At 40.3% G+C, this 19,612-nt stretch overlaps 1 protein-coding gene across 2 annotated transcripts in view; it reads left to right on the forward strand.

Annotated features, from left to right (window-relative positions):
* Positions 1 to 19,612, forward strand: part of LOC140232533 (homocysteine-responsive endoplasmic reticulum-resident ubiquitin-like domain member 2 protein) — a 113,386-nt gene that overhangs the window by 36,767 nt on the left and 57,007 nt on the right. For both annotated transcript variants that reach the window (XM_072312631.1, XM_072312629.1), the window contains exon 2: positions 13,072 to 13,653. In XM_072312631.1, coding sequence (XP_072168732.1) covers positions 13,492 to 13,653 — 162 coding nt within the window. In that variant the 5' untranslated portion in view covers positions 13,072 to 13,491. The remainder of the gene's footprint in view (positions 1 to 13,071; positions 13,654 to 19,612) is intronic.

A 19,612-nucleotide genomic window follows, 5' to 3' on the forward strand; every position in this document is an offset into this window, starting at 1 on the left:
CATCTACTGCTCGGACAAAGTCATAAAATCTAAATGTTTGCAGTTGTATAGAAAAAGAAATGACATTGTGGCACAAAATAACCTTCTCACTATGTGTTCATTTACCTTTACTTGTGTAATGAATTATTCAACATGCAAACTGTCTTTTTTTAACTTACTAAAGGGTAATTCCATGAAGTTCGGGCAGTGTCCATTTAGCATCGTGATATTCAAATAATACATTTCAGCATAACTCAATATTAATTATGCTATACATTTATTGTGTGTAGGCTTTACATTTGCATTGAGGCCACACATTTTCCTGGATATTTTGTGCCATTCAGACTCAATTTTGATGAAGTTATTAAACAATATGTAACAGTGTCCTGTAGCATCGTGACGTGTCCATGTAGCATCGTGATATTTTAAAATTTGGTCCTAAGAGACAAATTATGGCCATTAGCTTGACCCAAATTTGATGCAATATGCATATTTACAAGATATGAATGAGATAGCTGAATATCTCAAATTTCCTGCACACAGTTTTGATTTTAAAAGAAAATTACAAAATGTATCACGATGCTATGCGGTGTCCTTTTTTATGACATTTGGTGAACACCGCGTAGCATAGTGACACATTGTGTAATTTTCTTGTAAAAGTAAAACTGTGGAAAGGAGAGTTAAGATATTTAGCTATCTGACTAATCTAGTAATCATGCATATTATATCAAATTTTTGGTGAAGCTACTTGCATTAATTTGTCTTTTAGGACCAGATTTTAACTATCACGATGCTACATGGACACATCACGATGCTACAGGACACCGTTACATATCATTTTAATAACTTCATCAAAATTGAGTCTGAATGGCACAAAATTTCCAGGAAAATGTATGGTCTCAATACAAATGTAAAGCCTATAAACAATATATGTATAGCATAATTAGTATTGAGTTATGCTAAAATGTCACACTTTGTGCCCCAACTTCACGGAATTACCCATAACAAAGAAGGTGGGTTCTGTGTTGTTTGTACCATGATTATGAAGACATGATGTCCATGAAATGGTGGTATTATACTGTATAGACAATCTAATTTTGTGTAACTGCAATCATAGAGTGTCCTGCTGCCATCTGTTCCTACTCTGTATTGTTTTCCATCCTAAAAACTACAACATGTGTACTTCAACTCATTTAACTTTACTACAATAGATATGTTTACTGCCATCAGCAACTTCTCTCAGAGTCCATCTAACAGGATATAGCGATAGAGGGGGGAGGGAATGCACAAGTTGTGCCAAAAATAAACATTTTGCCATGCATTCATTAGGTGATCCGAGTATCCTCTCGGATCACCTTCTGTATCTGTACTGATTCTTTGTTCTTCTTCTTTATTTCTGGACAAAAGTTGTGCAGCGGTTAACTCAGAAAGTCCTCTTCCTATCAATTTCAAACTTATACCATATATGTATCGTGTCCCAAAGACGACAATGTATCATAGTGATCAGTCGACCGTGACGTCACTATGACGTCATTATATGAAAACACATTCTCATTCATATCTCATTAATGGAATGGAATTTTTCAATGAAATTTACGTCACATATATTTCAAGTCAAGCAGATTCTATTCATATTCTCAAAATTCATATTTACTTTTATGACGCGCATGTTGAAATATTTACATGCTCCAATCGAGCTCAAATTTTTTTTGCACATGTTTCAGACCATTTGGGGCATTTTTTGAAAAATTGAAGAAATTGGGCGGACGCATACGCGCGCACACATATACGCACGCACAGCTCATATGCAATAGAAATTTCCCGTTTTTTCACACAGATCAGATGTCTGAAATGTCAAGGAATATTTCTACCAAGTTTCAAGTCAATCCGACTTAATATGATGTCATACGGGCCCGTCAAAGTTGAAATTCCGCGCGTGCGTCTATGGCGATAATACAGTGCAACTATGCCAAAAAAACGCAAATTTTAAATCCAATTTTATTTGTCAGGATGGACGGTGACCCCCATTTTCTTTACATATTCTGAAAGCTGATGAGTTGTACATGTCATTTCATGGGTTGGCGATGCTGAAAAAATGATTAAAAGATATCAAATTTCTTAATAAAGTAAAAAAAAAGTAAATTTTCAAAATGACGTCATCAAATTTCAAGTTCATTCGAGCGTATCTCACTAATCCTTTGCCGATTTACACCTAAATTTCAGTATGTTGTAGCTTATTTAATGGTCTTTCAGAAATGTAATTACAAAATTTAGATTGGATGACGGCATCACGTCGTAAAGATGGATTGAAAGTAATCTTGTCAAATTTGACCAGTTTATGTGTTATCTCTATGAGAGTGCAGTTTTTCTGGAAATGAAAATTGACATGACTATCTTTTTCGAGCACTAGCTCACTTATGCTTCGGTGAATTTCTCCCAGATTTTAATATGATGTAGCTGAGACTTTGGGCTATCGTTAATGTGCCCTTCGTTTTTTCTAACGACGTCGGCATCACGTCAAAAAACTTGGTTGAAATTAAAGCTTATCTTCGATGTATTGAGATATTTCTTTCTTTCTGCAACTTTCTTTGCAATAACTCAAGAAAAACAGCCCCTATCACCCCCATATTTTGCACATGTTTAGTTCATGTCACGTACATTATTTCATAAAATAACAACTACTTGATCGAACACCATCTTGGGTATGTAAATTAGGGTCAAAGGTCATAATTGGTTCATCCTGTATCTTGGTGAATACATGTCCTATCTTTCCCATATTTTTCACACGCAAAGACCATGTTACAAGGATCATTTTATAAAATAATCACTTTTTGCTCAGATGCCATCTTGGGTGTGCAAAGTGGGGTCAAAGGTCAAATATACTTCATTCTGTATCTTCGTTAGTGTATACGGAATTCGGTACCAAAGATGGCAGGTCTGACTCCCTTTTCTAAATGAGAATCCAAACATCACACGGCCAATGTCCCCTCAACACAGATGAAACCTTTATGGTCATAATTGTATTTGGATCAGGACTCAAATCATTGATTTCCAAACAGATTGGATCACCTAATTTGTCAGTGTTGACAAATTCCAAGTCTAGTTCATTTTTTTTTTTCACCAGGATGCATACTTGCCATACACATGTGTACATACGATATCATTTCATGTATCATAAGTTTTATATCATTATTAGACTGTTAGTTCTGTGACATTGTACCACCATTTCGGGGACATTATGTCCATGTAACAGATGCATAAATTTTAAGGTATTTTAAGGTCTTGAAAGAGATATTGACATTTTAAAGTAATAAAAGATTTAGAAATTATAAGATAACACAGTTTTTTGTATTTACAGAGAAGAAGACATGATTCAAGAGACAAACTGAAGTGGAAACTTGAAGATTAGTATGATTTTGAATATCACTTGAAAATAATTTCTTACATTCTCCTCGTTTCAACTCTAATATTTAGTTCTTTTATTCCATGCAAAGAATTTGATATTCAAGGTGTTTTTCTGCTAGTACAACAGTAGTATTAATTGGTCCTGTGGCAAAAAGTGAAATTTGGTATGTACTGTAATGAACCTTGATGGACATTTAGTTATAATGCTCCTAATCATACCTCTGTTACAGAGACATGATGTCCATGTAATGGTGGTAACACCAAAAATGGAAGGTTAGGCCAGAAAAAGTAGTCAAGTATTTCCAAAGAAAATTATTGCATTCTGTTTAGGCATGATTTCTCTTCATTACCTAGTTCTACATTCCATCATAAATTGAATTTCTTTGCTTGGTGAGAAAAAAAAAAGAACACAGAACATGGTACAGTGAAACCCCGTTATAACGAGGTCCGTGGGACCGGCGATATTACCTCGTTATAACCGGTACCTCGTTATAACCGTACGCATCAAAAACAAAGAAAAACATAAGCACGACGTCATAATATACCCAACAATGAAAGTTAAGAACATCCTTTGCGTTGTTATTACACAATTATGGATCATTATTATCGAGAGAATAAAGGGAAATTATTTGTGAATTAGGCGAAAAAGTCGGGGTTGAAATAGGTTAATTCTTTATTTTTCTTCCGAAAATCTCTTCGCATAATAGTGCACGTTATGTTCTTGAGAAGTATAGGCCTATATTATATTAAAATCACATTGTATAAATGCGTTGTTTACCGTAACTTGCGAGGTATTTTTACGCTGTTGGTGTCAAGCGGGAATGCGATAATTTCATGAATCATTTCGGCTGTATTCTTATACAAGTATGATCGTTGCGCCCGAAAGGATTCAAATGCGTTGTTTATTTTCTTCCGAAAATCTCTTAGCGTTTTGTACATCCGTTCTTGAAAAATAAGCGATAGGATTGAATTTAGAAGGTTGTGATCCTTTTTACGCAGATCTGTTCCTCATAGACCATTCTGAAAGAAAGAAAATCTTCATTGTGAAATGCGTTGTTAAAATTGTGATAATGAACAAACCCAGATCTATTTAAATTGTTAAATGCGTTTGTTTCTTTTTCTGAACAACGGCTAAGTAGCTTAACATGCGTTATTTAACTATTTTTACGCTACTGTCAACCGGGGAGATCGCGATGATTTCAGAGTAACATTCGTGCGTCGTTTAGCGTAACTTGCGGGGTATTTTTACGCTGTTGGTGCCCAGCGGGAATGCGATGATTTCATGAATCATTTCGGCTGTAATCTCATACAATGTACTGTATTGTCGTTGCGCCCGAAAGGATTAAAGATGCGTTCTTTATCATCTGCCGAAAATCCCTTCGCATTGCATCCATCCGTTCTTAAGAAAATTGCGACAGGATTGCGTTATTCAACTATTTTTACGCTACTGTCACCAGGCGAGATCGCGATTTCATTAATTATTTCGGCTATAATCATACACTCGTATTTGCTAACAAGCAAAAGAACTGAAGTCGGGACTACAAATGGAAAGGATATAATGTTGAGTTGAACACGCATTCCAATTTCCATATTTGCCACGAGTGTCGCTACATGAAAAGTTTTTGAGTGCGTTATCTTTTTTCCCTTGTTGCGCTGTGGTCTGACCTATAACATTACGCACGCGTGTGAAAAGAAAATCGAGTGATTATGTTTAATAATTTAGTAGGAACATCGAATGGTATTAATGTGTTGTTTTTTGCGTGGTTTATTGATATAAAAGAAAACATGGAAGGAACCGTTCTCTGCAAAACGTGAAAAAGACATGGATAGCGTGAATTCGATTTTCAATGTTTCATTTGTCTCGTGTTTGAAAAGCGGCAAGTCAACAAATGGTACCTCGTTATATCCGATCAAATTTCCTATGTTTTTCTTTATCATGATGCGCCGAAAAAGTCCTCGTTATAACCGGAATCTCGTTATAACCGAACTCGTTATAACCGATTCGTTCTGCCATAGGTTTACACGCAAAGGAAAACGGGACCGACGCGATCACCTCGTTATAAGCGGTTCCTCGTTATAACCGAACTCGTTATAACGGGGTTTCACTGTACTGCTATACACAAGGAGTCTCATGTTCCATTTATTGATGCTCTATCTGTCAAAATACTTGTACCATGTTGAAGAATGTAGAACAAAGTGATTAACAATTTTGTTAGTAAAAAGTTTCTTAGGAGTGATTGAGATCAACTCCTTTTATTTTGAAGGTAAGCAAGTATAGTCTTAGCAAGGATGATAAATGATGTCCATGTAATGGTGGTATTTTGTCAAATCTTGTTTTTCAGTTTACTCAAATATGAAGGACAGTATTATGAAGCCTTGAGTGGATTTAGTTGAAGAATTGTCCCACAAAACTTGGAATAAACAAAAGAATCCATTTATCACACTTCTATTTTTTGACTCTGATGTCACAATTTTTGCCCCAACCCGATGGAATGACCCAGTGACAAATTCAACGACAGAGAGTTTGGTCGAGAGTTTCCTGTATTAGGGCCTATCGCGGAATCTGTCACCAGCTATAGGAACGCCACGCACTATGAACACGGGCTGGTGACAAATTCCACGATTAGTTATACTAATCGTGGAATTTGTCTCCGCCTATGGGATTTGGGTGCCAGTTAGCACAGGCTGGTGACAAATTCCACGATCAGTATATAGAGAGCTTCCTACTGTGATTCGTATATATGTTGGATAGGATAACATTCTGAAAGTGGCAGAGTGGTCTTGAAGAGAAGGGAAAAGTGGGGTTGATGGAATAAACAGGTTAATTGCGATAGGTTTAGTAGGAAAGTGGTGGTGACAAATTCCACGATCAGTATATAGCAAGCTTCCTACTCTGATTCGTTTATGTTGGGTAGGAGACATTCTGAAAGTGGCAGAGTGGTCTTTAAGAGAAGGGAAAAGTGGGGTTGATGGAATAAACAGTTTAATTACGAATTATTTAGTTCAGGAGCGGCCAAATATGGTGACAAATTCAATGACAGAGAGTTTGGTTGAGAGTTTCCTGGTATTGGGGCCTATCGCGGAATCTGTCACGGGCTATAGGAACGACACACAGTATGAACACGGGCTGGTGACAAATTCCACGATTAGTTATACGAATCGTGGAATTTGTCTCCGCCTATGGGATTTGGGTGCCAGTTAACACAGGCTGGTGACAAATTCCACGATCAGTATATAGAGAGTTTCCTACTGTGATTCGTATATATGTTGGATAGGATAACATTTGAAAGTGGCAGAGTGGACTTGAAGAGAAGGAAAATGTGGGGTTGATGGAATAAACAAGTTAATTATGATAGGTTTTTATAGTAGGAAAGTGGTGGTGACAAATTTCACGATCAGTATATAGCGAGTTTCCTACTCTGATTCGTTTATGTTGGATAGGACACCTTCTGAAAGTGGCAGATCGAGTGGTCTTGAAGAGAAGGGAAAAGTGGGGTTGATGGAATAAACGGGTTAATTACGATATGTTTAGTAGGAAAGTGGTAGTGACAAATTCCATGATCAGTATATAGAGAGTTTCCTACTCTGATTCATTATGTTGGATAGGAGACATTCTGAAAGTGGCAGAGTGGTCTTGAAGAGAATGGAAAAGTGGGGTTGATGGAATAAACAGGTTAATTACGATAGGTTTAGTAGGAATTAGTGGTGGTGATAAAATCCCTGTCAATGCATCCTATCCAACATGGATAAATCACAACACAATCCACGACTTATTTAGTGTTTGAAGGTCAAGGAATTTCTCTATAATACTGATAGTGGAATTTGTCACAGCGTACATGTATGGGATATTTTGATGCAAGCTAGGAGCGTATGGGCTGATTGTGATCTATGAGTCGTGTTGTATACCAAGTATTGTGATTCGCCTATGTGCACATGGGATAGCAACATTCTAAAAGTGGCAGAGTGATCTTGAAGACTGAGAAGGGAAAAGTGGGCTTGATGGAATAACTGGTTAATTACGATTTATTATACACTACGAAAAGTGGAGGTGACAGAAATCACGTAACAGTTGACTTGGAATGAGATCGCGCAACAGTCGACGCCTTGAATACATGCATAATCATGCTTGAGATCGCGCAACGAACAAGCGATTTGAAAGGTTGCCAATCGGGGATCGTGCGCGATCCGCGACACGACCCCCACCGTAGTACCGATCAACTGTGATTGTGTGAGATTGTGCGAAGTTGTCCGGCCATGGAAATTTGTCACTGGTGACAAATTTCACGATAATGCCAAAATGTTCAGTTTTGCCCGGAAATACAAAAACGCTGCCAGGAGATGTAAAAATCATGAATTTCAACGGTATTAGTTACTATTACGTACCGATGGTATATACATGTAGGGTCTAACAGTTAGATGATGAATACCGTAGATCTATTCATGATGAAGCAGGATGGGTGCCCCAACAGTGCTTACCATCTAACTGCGACCAGCCCCAATGCGTAGCGTTGGGGCTGTGCATTGTAGGATTTCGGATCTGGACAGGCTTAGTATCGTGGTTAAATTTAACCTTATGTACTACAAAATGCGTCAATTTGAATACTTGAATATATTCATCATCTGCATTGCATTGTGAAATTCATGATTTTTACATTTTCCGGCAGCATTTTTATATTTCCCAGCAAAACCGAACATTTTTCCATCTCCTGGCGAGACGTTTTTACATTCCCCGTTGATGCAAGTTTTCGAGATTTTAACATTTCCCGGCGGTACGTTATTACATTCATCAATGTTCATATGGCACCTATCCAGCGTTCTGGGCACTTATCTTACTGCCTGATGAATAATCATTATGAAGCAGAACAGGTGCTTGCACAGTGCTTACCAAGTTAGACCAGCCCCAACGCTCCCACAGTATACATAGATCTATAAACTGTGTACAAGGCAAGGAGTGCCCCGGAGTTACACGTAGTCTACATACAATACTAGAGTAACATTTACTAACATGCCCAAGTTTGGTACACTTAATGGTTTTGTGCTATAGGGCCTAGTTCCAAAATAGATGAAGTCTTGAGTGTATCTTTTGTATTCTACATTGTGTGTCACTAGGACATTCTTAATGCATATTTAAGATATGAAAATTATATGAGAAATGATTGGTGCAGCGTGTCCTTGATTGATACACACACATGATTTGTAGGTCTGATGCACTTGTCAATGTAATGACGCACCCCACTACCCCCGGACATGGGTGCGTCATGGTAATTTTTTGACCGACCATTCGTGGTTTTTGACGCACACCACAGTCACTTTTTTGACGGACAAAACGCTGAAATTGACGCACACCACAGACGTTGAAAGTGACGCACACCTCGGTCACTTTTTTGACGGACATCCTTGGTACATTTGACACACATCCGTAAATACTGAAACGATTTTTGCATACGTTTTATTCAAGCAATTTCATTTTCTTTTGGTTCGTAAACATAATTTGTAAAAGTTTCGGCAAGTTTCCCTTACCCTGTAAGTACCGTCATTCACTGTAAATCACTCTGCCACAACGATATTCCGTATGTATTCTGTGCATGCAGTCCATACATGACTTGTGTGCAGATGCGCTATGTGTACGCGGCCATTGCTAGCCCGGTTGAATGCAACACATGGACGATCGATGTACTCGGTAGTTTATGTTCAATGAGGAATCATTGTGTCTTTTACAAGCAGAAAACAATCAACTGTTGATCATAAAATATACTAAATTAGCAATCAGAGCAACTTCACCGTTCAGAGATCATTAAGTTTCTTTGGAATTTTGAGTAATCATGCAATTTTGTCGAGCGTGAACCCACAAGAACCTCTCTACTTTTAGATTGTCGTCAAGCTCTCACCAACTCTACATAACATGTGACTCCCAGCTGGTGGCTCATCCGGCCAGGGAGCTACCTCCCTGCGCTCTAGCTCAGCACGAAGCATGCATGGCTTTGTCCTATTAGTAGATGTCACTCACACCATATAAGCATGACAAGGTTTTGTATTTTTCGTGAGACATTTGACTGATTTTTTAAATTTTTTTATCATGATAGAAGGGATGTAGTAATCACTTCCATAGCTAGGACCCCGTTTACAGTGCGGGGCTGGGCCGCGGCTTGCCGCGGCCGAGCCCACCTTCATTTCAGTGTAAATGCGCAAAAGGCCAAATGCGGGGCCAAAATTGGCCACACATTTGGCCACGCTCTGGAGGTGGTCTCGGCCGCGGCCGAGCCCGGCATTTTCTCACTGTAAACGCAAACTGGGCCAAATAGGTGGCCAATTTTAGTCTGGCTTCCAGACCCTCTGCCTGTACTATTACGCTATTCAGGATATTAACCCCCTCAACGTCGAAAACTAGTATAGTTTAAGGTGGATTTGTCCTGCAAAGGATTTTTCCTTCGGCAAAGGCCTTTTCCCGAACAGCGACTTCGTCGCCACGGAATCCTGTTGGCAAAGGGTCTGAAAACCAGACTATACCAAATTGCGTTTGTTTACAAGCAGAGCGCCACTGCGACAAAATATTGAAAGGTTTGAATTAAAAGCGCGGCCGAGCCCGGCAGTGTAAACGCACAAAATTGCAGGGCTCGGCCCCGCATGAGGCTGGGCTCAGCCGCAGCTCAGCCCAGCCCCGCACTGTAAACGGGGTCTAAGTGAACATTTGTGGTGCACAGCTACAGCTGTAGTCTGTTTGATGTTTTGGTACTATTTTTTTTCTTTTAGTCCTTATTTTGGCACGAAAGAAAAACATCTTTCTTGCCAAAATAAAGACTAAAAAAAAATAGTACCAATAATGTTTGCATTCATTCAAAGGGGTTTGGTTCGATTACTCTAACCGCCTGTTCCCACCTGTACCCAGGCCCCAATTTACATGCGCGCGCAAATTCCTTTGCCCTGTTAGTCCAGGCGCAGCGACCCAGAAAAACTGACTTCGTTCAACCCACCCAGCAGAAAAGGTTTGACTGCATGGGGTGGTCGGTTGGACCAGGGAGGTGGAAGAAAGATGGAGAGGGCACTCTGAGAGCTTCCCTCAGAGAAAAAAATCAAGTGGTCTTACACCGATTAACGTCTTGAAATCCAACCCTCATTCTGTGATAAATATGTCAAAATCTGGCCTTATCGGTCCACCCATCACCCTCCGGCGCACTAGAGTGACGCAACATGATCTCCTTTCCAGGCCTTCCATAAACACACGCTCGTAAAAATCGGGCTTTGAAGCGATGCGTGGCACCGACAATATGACGTCATATTCAAAATTTTGGCAGTCTATTACATTCAGTGAAAGACGTCCCCCTTCGAAAGCTACAACTTATGGCTCAAGAATTGGGTAGCGTGGTATGTCTATACCTTTCGCTGGTTCAGCAGACTGTGCTGAGGAGATTGCCGTTTGAACCAGCGAAATCGGTACACAAACAACGGAGTTACTGAGCAGTAAGTTTTGTGCGCTAGAGATGTCATCATATTGTTTCTGTATCGATTATGAGAAATCCCGCACATTTCCGCAATTTTTTTATAGTTAGAGAGGTAGGCCTGACCTTGATCTTCAAAATGATATAAGTTACATGAGCGTGTTCGGGCGTGTTTTCAAACAGTTCGAGTGTAAAAGTAGTGCTTCATAGAGACCGAGGCGGTTTTTTTTTTCGTCTGCACCCGAGCGAGCTGGGGCTTTTCAGCGTACTTGTCGGGTTGTTGTAGGGCCGCCGCGTAGGCGTCCGGACAGCGTTCGTTGCCGTTTCGGTGAATTTGAGTTACTAGTAAATACATATTGGAATGGAAAGTTGAGTGTTAAAAAGTGTGAATTAGACATATCAGCCTTGATTATAATAATTTTCCGTAGAGAATTAAAGATGATATCTATAAAAGCCTAGATGTATGATGCTGTAAGTATATTTTAGGGGGAAAAACAGAGCTTAGTATACAGTGTTTCGCCTCACTCTCCCTCGATCATTCATCGGTAAATACCGGTAATCGGCTTGACTCTACCCCATGCTAACGTTATAAAAAATTGAATTAAAAAGTAGTAGAGTACCCCTCTGGAGCTAAGTAGAATCTAACGTTTAACAGTAGTTAGATTCTAGTTTGTGAAATACTAGAGTCTACTACCTAGGACTAACGTTAGGTATGCTTTTGCCAGGCAGCGTACCTGGGGCTGAGGTGACGCTGCGCTATTAAACAGTGTCCTGAGCCTTGCCCTTGCCTTGGCCTCCAATTTCCAAGTACAACTAACTTTCTGAGTTTCAGTTTCAATTGCAAATCAAATTTCGTTAAGTTGCTGTGTCAATGTGATTTTGAATTTGCTAAAAATTCCTCCTCAACAAACTCGTCTCCGTCAAAATCACGATCGCCAGAACCACCACCACTGCTTACACCACTGCTTTACAGTATACACTCTATGAGTATGAGTTCTGTGCTTACACCGTAGGACGCCATTGTATTCCCCGACCACAATGCATTTCGCGTCGTGATTTCCGCCACAAGATTTACGACTTGCAGTGCGCCGAGCGTGAGTAATGGGATTACGGGAGGGGGAAAAAACGCTGTCGGGGCCACGCATGACTTCAAAGGAAACTCAGAAGAGCACACTCCATCTTTCTTCCACCTCCCTGGTTGGACCCTCTGGAACTAGGTAGTATGTGATATCAAATTGTGGTATCAATGAAATTTTACAGGCCATTTTAGTTGCGACATGACCATATTCTTTGAGGAAGTGTCTGCGCACACTAAGACTACTACACGTACCACTAGCACTGCTACAGGCGCCAATGCCAGTGGTGCGTGTTTAGCGTACAAAGACTTTTTCCGCGACAAACATCGGTTTTTGCCTGCAAACTAACTTTTCACGCTAAGCTGGGGTCGGTGTAGTGTAGTTTCCAGACGTTTTTATTTCGTCTTTATTTCTCCGAGGTGAAGCAAGCCAAGTGAGAGTGCATACCCAGCGATTGTGACGCCCGAACCGTTTTTTGTGGCAATCATTGAGCACGCACCCTCACTCGGCTTAGCGCAATACAGCAGGCTTCTGCACAATACACAGGCTGTAACTCAGAGAAATAAAGGCGAAATAAAAACAGCTAGAAATTAAGACTAGGGTCGGTAACGCATGTTGCTATTGGGGCACTGAAAATGACAAAATTATCACAGTTTTTGCATTTATTTCACAGAGGATTCATCGGAACGCCTTAAAACTATATATGTGCACTCGTAGAGGGTTTGGTTTAGTCTGTGACATCGTGATTTAGGGCTCGCAAAAGACAGCTATACTAGGACAAAAATTCGTGAAAAGAATTAATCAGTTTTAACTCGCGATTTCTCGGCTCAAATTTCTTGTAATAAGTCATATTGATCTGTTTCAGGAGACATTTTCCTCAGCTCTGACACCTTTTTCATATGATTTTCCTTTAATCTCTCATTACAGTGGCTTTAAAGGAAGAGAGCAGGTGAATGAAATACTTCTTTACTAGTAATACTACTAGTAGGCTGTGGGAAAAGGAAATTTTGATTGAGGGTCTTCTCATACATTACAGAAATGGTCTAGACATCTTTTCAGTATTCCTTCAAGAGTCAACACGGGTTTGTCTCTATATAGCACCACAGATATTTGAACTTTGAAGACTTTCTAGACACTACTGTCTGTTTGCACTTTTCTTCTCTTTCAAACTGCAGGATCAGGACTGACAAAACGTACCAGCTGTCGGGATAGAATATTTTTAAAACTGTTACCTTCTCCTGGAGTCTGTATAGTTATGTTCCAGGCCACTCACCATCTATATCAGGAATGAGCGGATCACCGAATCTATCACTCTGGAATCCAGGCTTCTGAAGTACTGGTGCAAGAATCAAGTGTCAAGTAAAAGTGGAACTGCAGTCGACAAGTTCGGTTATATGAATGGTGAAAGAACTTAGTGTGACCATCTAGAGCCCACTTGGCAAAGCTACACTGTACCATCACCAGCAAAAAGCCAAAGAGGAGGAAGGTCTAGATATATCCTGTTTACATGCTGTTGATAACTTTGAATGCCATCATTGCGTGAACTTCTGTCTTCAAGTGGAATGAGACCTAATTACATCTAGTCATAGATCTGAATGCAAACATTGCAAAACATGGAGGCTCTTGCTGGCTCACCGTTCACTCTTGTTGTGAAAGCACCAAACCAGGAGATAGGTGACCAAACAGTGGAATGCTTCCTTGATTGGACAGTCAGGAAGTTGAAGAAGCATTTATCAACGGTCTATCCCACAAATCCTGTAAGTTCAAAAGTTAAAGTTGTTAAGTTCAAGATGTGCTGGGTCTACATTATGAAAATCATGCTTTGTAATGAAGACATATGAAGACAAGAGTTCCAAATTAACCAAAGCTTTGATTTGACATTTGTTACAGTGAGCTCCCATTATAACAAAGTCCTCGGGACCAGCAGTTTTCTTTCATTATATTGAGATTTGTTTATAAGGGAACAGTACAGTACAATACAAAAACCTATATCTAGATGATATTTTTGGGACCTGAATTTTTATGCCTCCGCCACGAAGTGGTGCCGGAGGCGTTATGTTTTAGGTTGTCTGTCCGTCCTTCTGTCCGTCCGTCCTTAATAATGAATTTTGTGGACAGCGTAACAAAAAAACCTTTTGAGGAATCCTATTGAAACTTGGCATGTATGTGTATTTAGGGATGGAGTTGTGCCTATGAACTTTTGAGTACACATACTCAAGGTCAAAAGGTCAAGGTCAAATGCTTAAAATTTCACTATTTCCCCCATATCTATGCAATGCCTGAAGATATTTTCTTGAAGCTTAGTGTATATGTGTATTACCCAATTAAAATTCTCCAGTGAAAGTTTGGGGTCAAAGGTCAAAAGGTCAAGTAAAAATGTTAAAATTGCACTTTTTGTCCCCGCCGAACGAGTTCGAGCAGGGGACTATGAAACGGGCTCCGTACGTGTGTGTGTCCGTCTGTCCGTCTGTCCGTCCGTCCGTCTGTGTGTGATCAAAATGTTCAATTTGCTACTTCTCTGTCATTTAGGAGCCAATTTTGATTCTGTTTGCTTTATATGATAGCACTACATGGGAGCTTTGAAACTTCTACACAGAATTTCAGTTGTGACCTTTGACCTTGACCTTTGACCTATATTGTACATTTTGCTTCAAAATGCTACTCCTTCGCCATTTCTAACCCGATTTCGATTCTGTTTGCTTTATGTGATGGCACTAGGTGAGGGCTTCAAAACTTCTACACAGAATTTTGACCTTTGACTTCTTTGACCTTTGACCTTGATTTTTGACCTGTATTGTACATTTTGCTACAAAATGCTACTCCTTCGCCATTTCTAACCCGATTTCACTTCCGTTTGCTTTATGTGATGGCACTAGGTGAGGGCTTCAAAACTTCTACACAGAATTTTGACCTTTGACTTCTTTGACCTCTGACCTTGATTTTTGACCTATATTGTACATTGGCTACAAAATGCTACTCCTTCGCCATTTCTAACCCGATTTCGATTCTTCTTGCTTTATGTGATGGCACTAGGTGAGGGCTTCAAAACTTCTACACAGAATTTTGACCTTTGACTTCTTTGACCTTTGACCTTGATTTTTTACCTATATTGTACATTTTGCTACTAAATGCTACTTCCGGCGGGGACATATCAGTGTATTACGCACCGCGTAATTTCTACTTTTCCTTGTTTCTCCGTATCTTGGAAATTGTTCAAGGTATCTTCATGGAACATAGTATATATAAAATTGACTGGCAGTGATTATCTAGGGAATTTGGGGTCAAAGGTCAGGGGTCAAAGGTCAAGGGCAACACTTCAAAATTTTACTATTCGCTCTTATTAATGCAATGCCAGCAGGATTGGTGTATGCATATAATCCAATAGAAATTCTCATGGATTTTTTTTTTTCCCAAAAATGTCAAAGGTCAAAAGGTCAAAGATCAAGTAAAAGTGCGAACTTCTTCCTCCATATCTTGGAAGTGGCTCAAGTTATCTTGAAACTTAGTACATATTTATGCATGTTCTGTCTGACAGTGATTCTCAGGCTATGAATTTAAGGGTCAAAGGCCAGATGAAAGTGGTAACAATCTACTATTCAATACAGAACTTTTCTCCATACCTTGAAAATTACTCAATGCATAAACTTATGAAAGGGTCAAAGTCAAGTTAAAGTCCTGTCCTATTCATCTAATTAAACCTAGGTCAAGGAAGGTGAACATTCAACACATTTGTGACAAACATTTCTTTGTCATAAAATTTTGCCAATTTTGTGAAAATGTAATCCCACATTGTCCACATTACTATAAATAGACCTATCAGGAGAATCATGCATTAGGCCAAAAAAAAAAAATTGTTGCATTGGCGTAACATGAGATTTTCAAATAGGGTCGGTCGGGCGGATTTTTTTTTTTTTTTTTTTTTTTGCTACCTGCATTTTACGTGAAAAACTCGTGCTCAGCTCAGTAAACAGTTACAACTGCTACACCGAATGTGCTGTGTTCATTTATTCTACAAATCATTTATGAGGCCGATATTACTGGAATTATACCCCTTCGCAGAATTTAAAGATGTTGAAATCCCTATCCTGAATGTTTTCACGTCATATTTTACTATTTTGACTTAGATAAGTTAGATGCAAATTGACCCATATGTACGATCTTTTCATCGCACACGGCGATCTCTATTACAGTCCCACATATACAGATTCGTGTAAGTTCTCCACACAAGAAACCTATGGCAAAACTCTGCTGCGCAATACATCGCAGTCTGAATGCTACGTATACACTGAATAAATCTTGTTAGAGTACGTGTCCGTGTTGGAAACAGATGACGTACTGATCAAGGAAGGCTTATGCGAGGCGCTAGATCTCTCCCTCGTACATCCGATATCCCCAGAGCCGTTTCCACTTCCGGGTTTGTGCGATCGTGATCGCAATCAACAAGATATTTGATATCGATAGCAAAAAAAAAATAATAAAAAAACATGGGGTCAGCGGAATTTTTAGGGTCGGGCGGGTTACGCCAATGCAACAATTTTTTTTTTTTTGCCTTATGGCGGAGGCATACCAGTCGCCATAGCGACATTTCTAGTCCTTTGTAACGAGAATTTTGTTATAATTGTGTTTGTTATAACGGGAGTGTACGGTATGTATATACATTTAGAACCTTTAACACTTGTAAGGTACAAAGATGTTTTTGTAGAGCCCACCAGAGGTGAGGGGAGAGTGAGGGATTGCCTGCGACATCTGTCCGTCCGTAACGCTACAAAAACTTGAATAACTCTCTACTGAGGACTTGATCAATTTCAAACAAACTTGGAGGGTAGAGTGATTATACAAAGTAACTCATTTTGCCAAACACGAAGGTCGTCTCAAGGTCAAAGGTCACAGGCAGAGGTCAATGATCTTTAGGGCCCAATGTTAAGTTTTTTCGGTGTGTTTCGATTTTGGCTGATAACTTTTAATGTAAATGTCTGTTTGTGACCAGACTTGGATGACAGATGTCCCATGGGGAGTTGAAGGGCACCACAAGGTCAAAAGTCACAGACGGGTCAACAAACTTGTAGGGCCCAATGTTAAGTTTTTACGGCGCATTTTGATCATGGCTCATAACTTTTGATCCCTATGTCCATTTGTAACCAAACTTTGATGGTACATGTAGATGTCCCTTGGGGTATTAAAGTTCATCACAAGGTCAAAGGTCTCAGATAGGGGTCAACAAACTTTTAGTGTCCAATGTTAAGTTTGTATGGCGTGTTTCGATTATGGCTCATAACTTTTGATCCATAAGTCTGGTTGTGACCAAACTTGGCTGGTAAATGTCTCTTGGGGCGTTAAAGGTCACCACAAGATCAAAGGTCATAGGTGGGGTCAATGAACTTCCAGGAGTCAGAAAAACAGTTTCTTCTACGCGAATGGGCGAGACACATTTTGGCACTTGCCTTGTTACCTTGACAAGGGGGATGCTTACAAAGACACAAGAGTGAAATCAAAGCTTATGTCCCCAAGTCATGCATGTAACTTAACGCACATAACCTTGTTTCACAAAGCTCTAAGTTATGCACATGCCCTGCATTCACCTCATGAGTCCTGTAGTTCAACTTTACGCATGATCTAAAAACATGCATAAAATTCTCAAATTAAACTCAGCCTAGGCCAGAAAATGCTCAGTCCAAAATGGCATTGGCGCAAAACCACATATGAATTCGTAGGAGCAGCTTGTGTTGTGGGTCTGTGTAGAAACTGATCCAGGAACTTTTCAATGCAGATATTAAAAAGGACTATAGATTCACTTGGCAAGGGTTCATTGAACAATTGGAACTTAAGACTTCCTTACGAATGTATCCTGCCCTCCTTCCCCCCATTTTGCCCTACCATTGTTACAATATTGTAGCTTGTGAACTGATGCACACACACACACGCACATACATTTGGCAAGTGGTGGTGTGTGTGGAGGGGGGGGAGGGGCATAAGGAAGTCTTGCCCAACAATTCACTTGTATCTTGCCAGGGTGAGTCAGTAATATAGTCAGGGGAAATATACCTTTTTTCTCTGTGGTTGGGTTGCTAATTGCCATGTTTGTCTGGGGGAAAAACAGAAATTAGGTTGGGATTGGTTAAAGACGCTCAATCGGGAGGGTACATGGACATATTTCAGCGCCACGTAAACTCGCTTCCGAAGTTACTACGAGGCGAAATGTGTGTGTGCGCAAGACATCCGTGCTGCAATGTATCACACTATAGTATCTCGATTCCTCGCTTGAGCGCTGAGCTCAGCTGAGATGTGTACGTACTGTGCATGTGAATTGCATGCATGGTATACGGTAGTTATAGTGCCTGAGCTGCCTTACGTATACGCATCTTCTATAGTAGCTTCCTCTCATCATCGCATCGTCAATCGTCGTCACTCATCAACTATACTCGTCAGATCAGACTAGAGTGTACAGCTAGCTACAGACCACAATCAGTTGACAATACATGTGTGCAGGTAAATGTGAGGATGGCCATCATTGACAATAAGACACATTGTCATGGGTTGCGGACATGACCGCTGAGCTGTCTATTTTGAACATGGACGATTGGGTCGAAGACCCTGTATCATGTACTTGCTCAGGCATTTGTAGAATACAAATCGGGGAAGCGGCTGTGCCCGTGCAGAGCCAACGGCCACAGTTGCACTGCACAGTTGCACTGCACAGTGTACCTGTGGCCGTGGACAAAGGGGGCCGTGCACCAACCGACACACCGTTTCATCATTCTCTGTAAATAGATCTATATCTAATCAACACCAGAATCAAATCACAATAACATTGGCAATAACTCTATCTGCTAATTAGGTGATCCGAGTATCCTCTTGGATCACCTTCTGTATCTGTCCTGATTCTTTGTTCTTCTTCTTTATTTCTGGACAAAAGTTGTGCAGCAGTTAACTCAGAAAGTCCTCTTCCTATCAATTTCAAACTTATACCATATATGTATCATGTCCCAAAGACGACAGATCTAATGTATCATAGTGATCAGTTGACCGTGACGTCACTATGACGTCATTATATGAAAACACCTTTTCATTCGTATCTCATTAATGGAATGGAATTTTTCAATGAAATTTACGTCACATATATTTAAAGTCAAGCGCATTCTAATCACATTCTCAAAATTCATATTTACCCTTAAAGGGACTGTACAGTACTGGTTGAGGTGGGAATTCATGTTTTGAACATTCCCAAGCGAGATAATGAAAAGCCTCTTAGACCAGGCGTCCACTAGGGCGCGGACAAGACCCGGACAAGACGCGGAATGCAAATTTGGTATTCCGCACTCCTTCGGCAACCTGTCCGCACGTTCCTGAACGTGTCCGCTCACTGTCCTAAACATGTCCGGGCGTTTCCGCACCTTCGGGAGAGAGAAAAATTTCCGCGTCCAAATTTTGATCGAGACCAAAATTTGGACGCGGAAATGAACTTCCTGACACCTTCGGCGACTTGTCCTGACGATGTCCTGAGGATGTCCCGCTTGTCCGGAACCCTTCCCCTCCTTCCGCACACGCTCCGGAAAGAATCCCGCGGTGTGGGGAAGCCTCGCGAATGAAAGCGGAAGACACCAGGAATGTTTTAGGACAGCGCGGAGCCGATGCAGATCTATATATGCAAGTGTCCGGAACCGATGCGGAAATTTTGTGATCCAGACACGAAAGTGTCGACACTTTCCGCGAGCGTCA

Source organism: Diadema setosum, chromosome 9 (genome assembly GCF_964275005.1).
Source record: "Diadema setosum chromosome 9, eeDiaSeto1, whole genome shotgun sequence".
Lineage (NCBI taxonomy): Eukaryota > Metazoa > Echinodermata > Echinoidea > Diadematoida > Diadematidae > Diadema > Diadema setosum.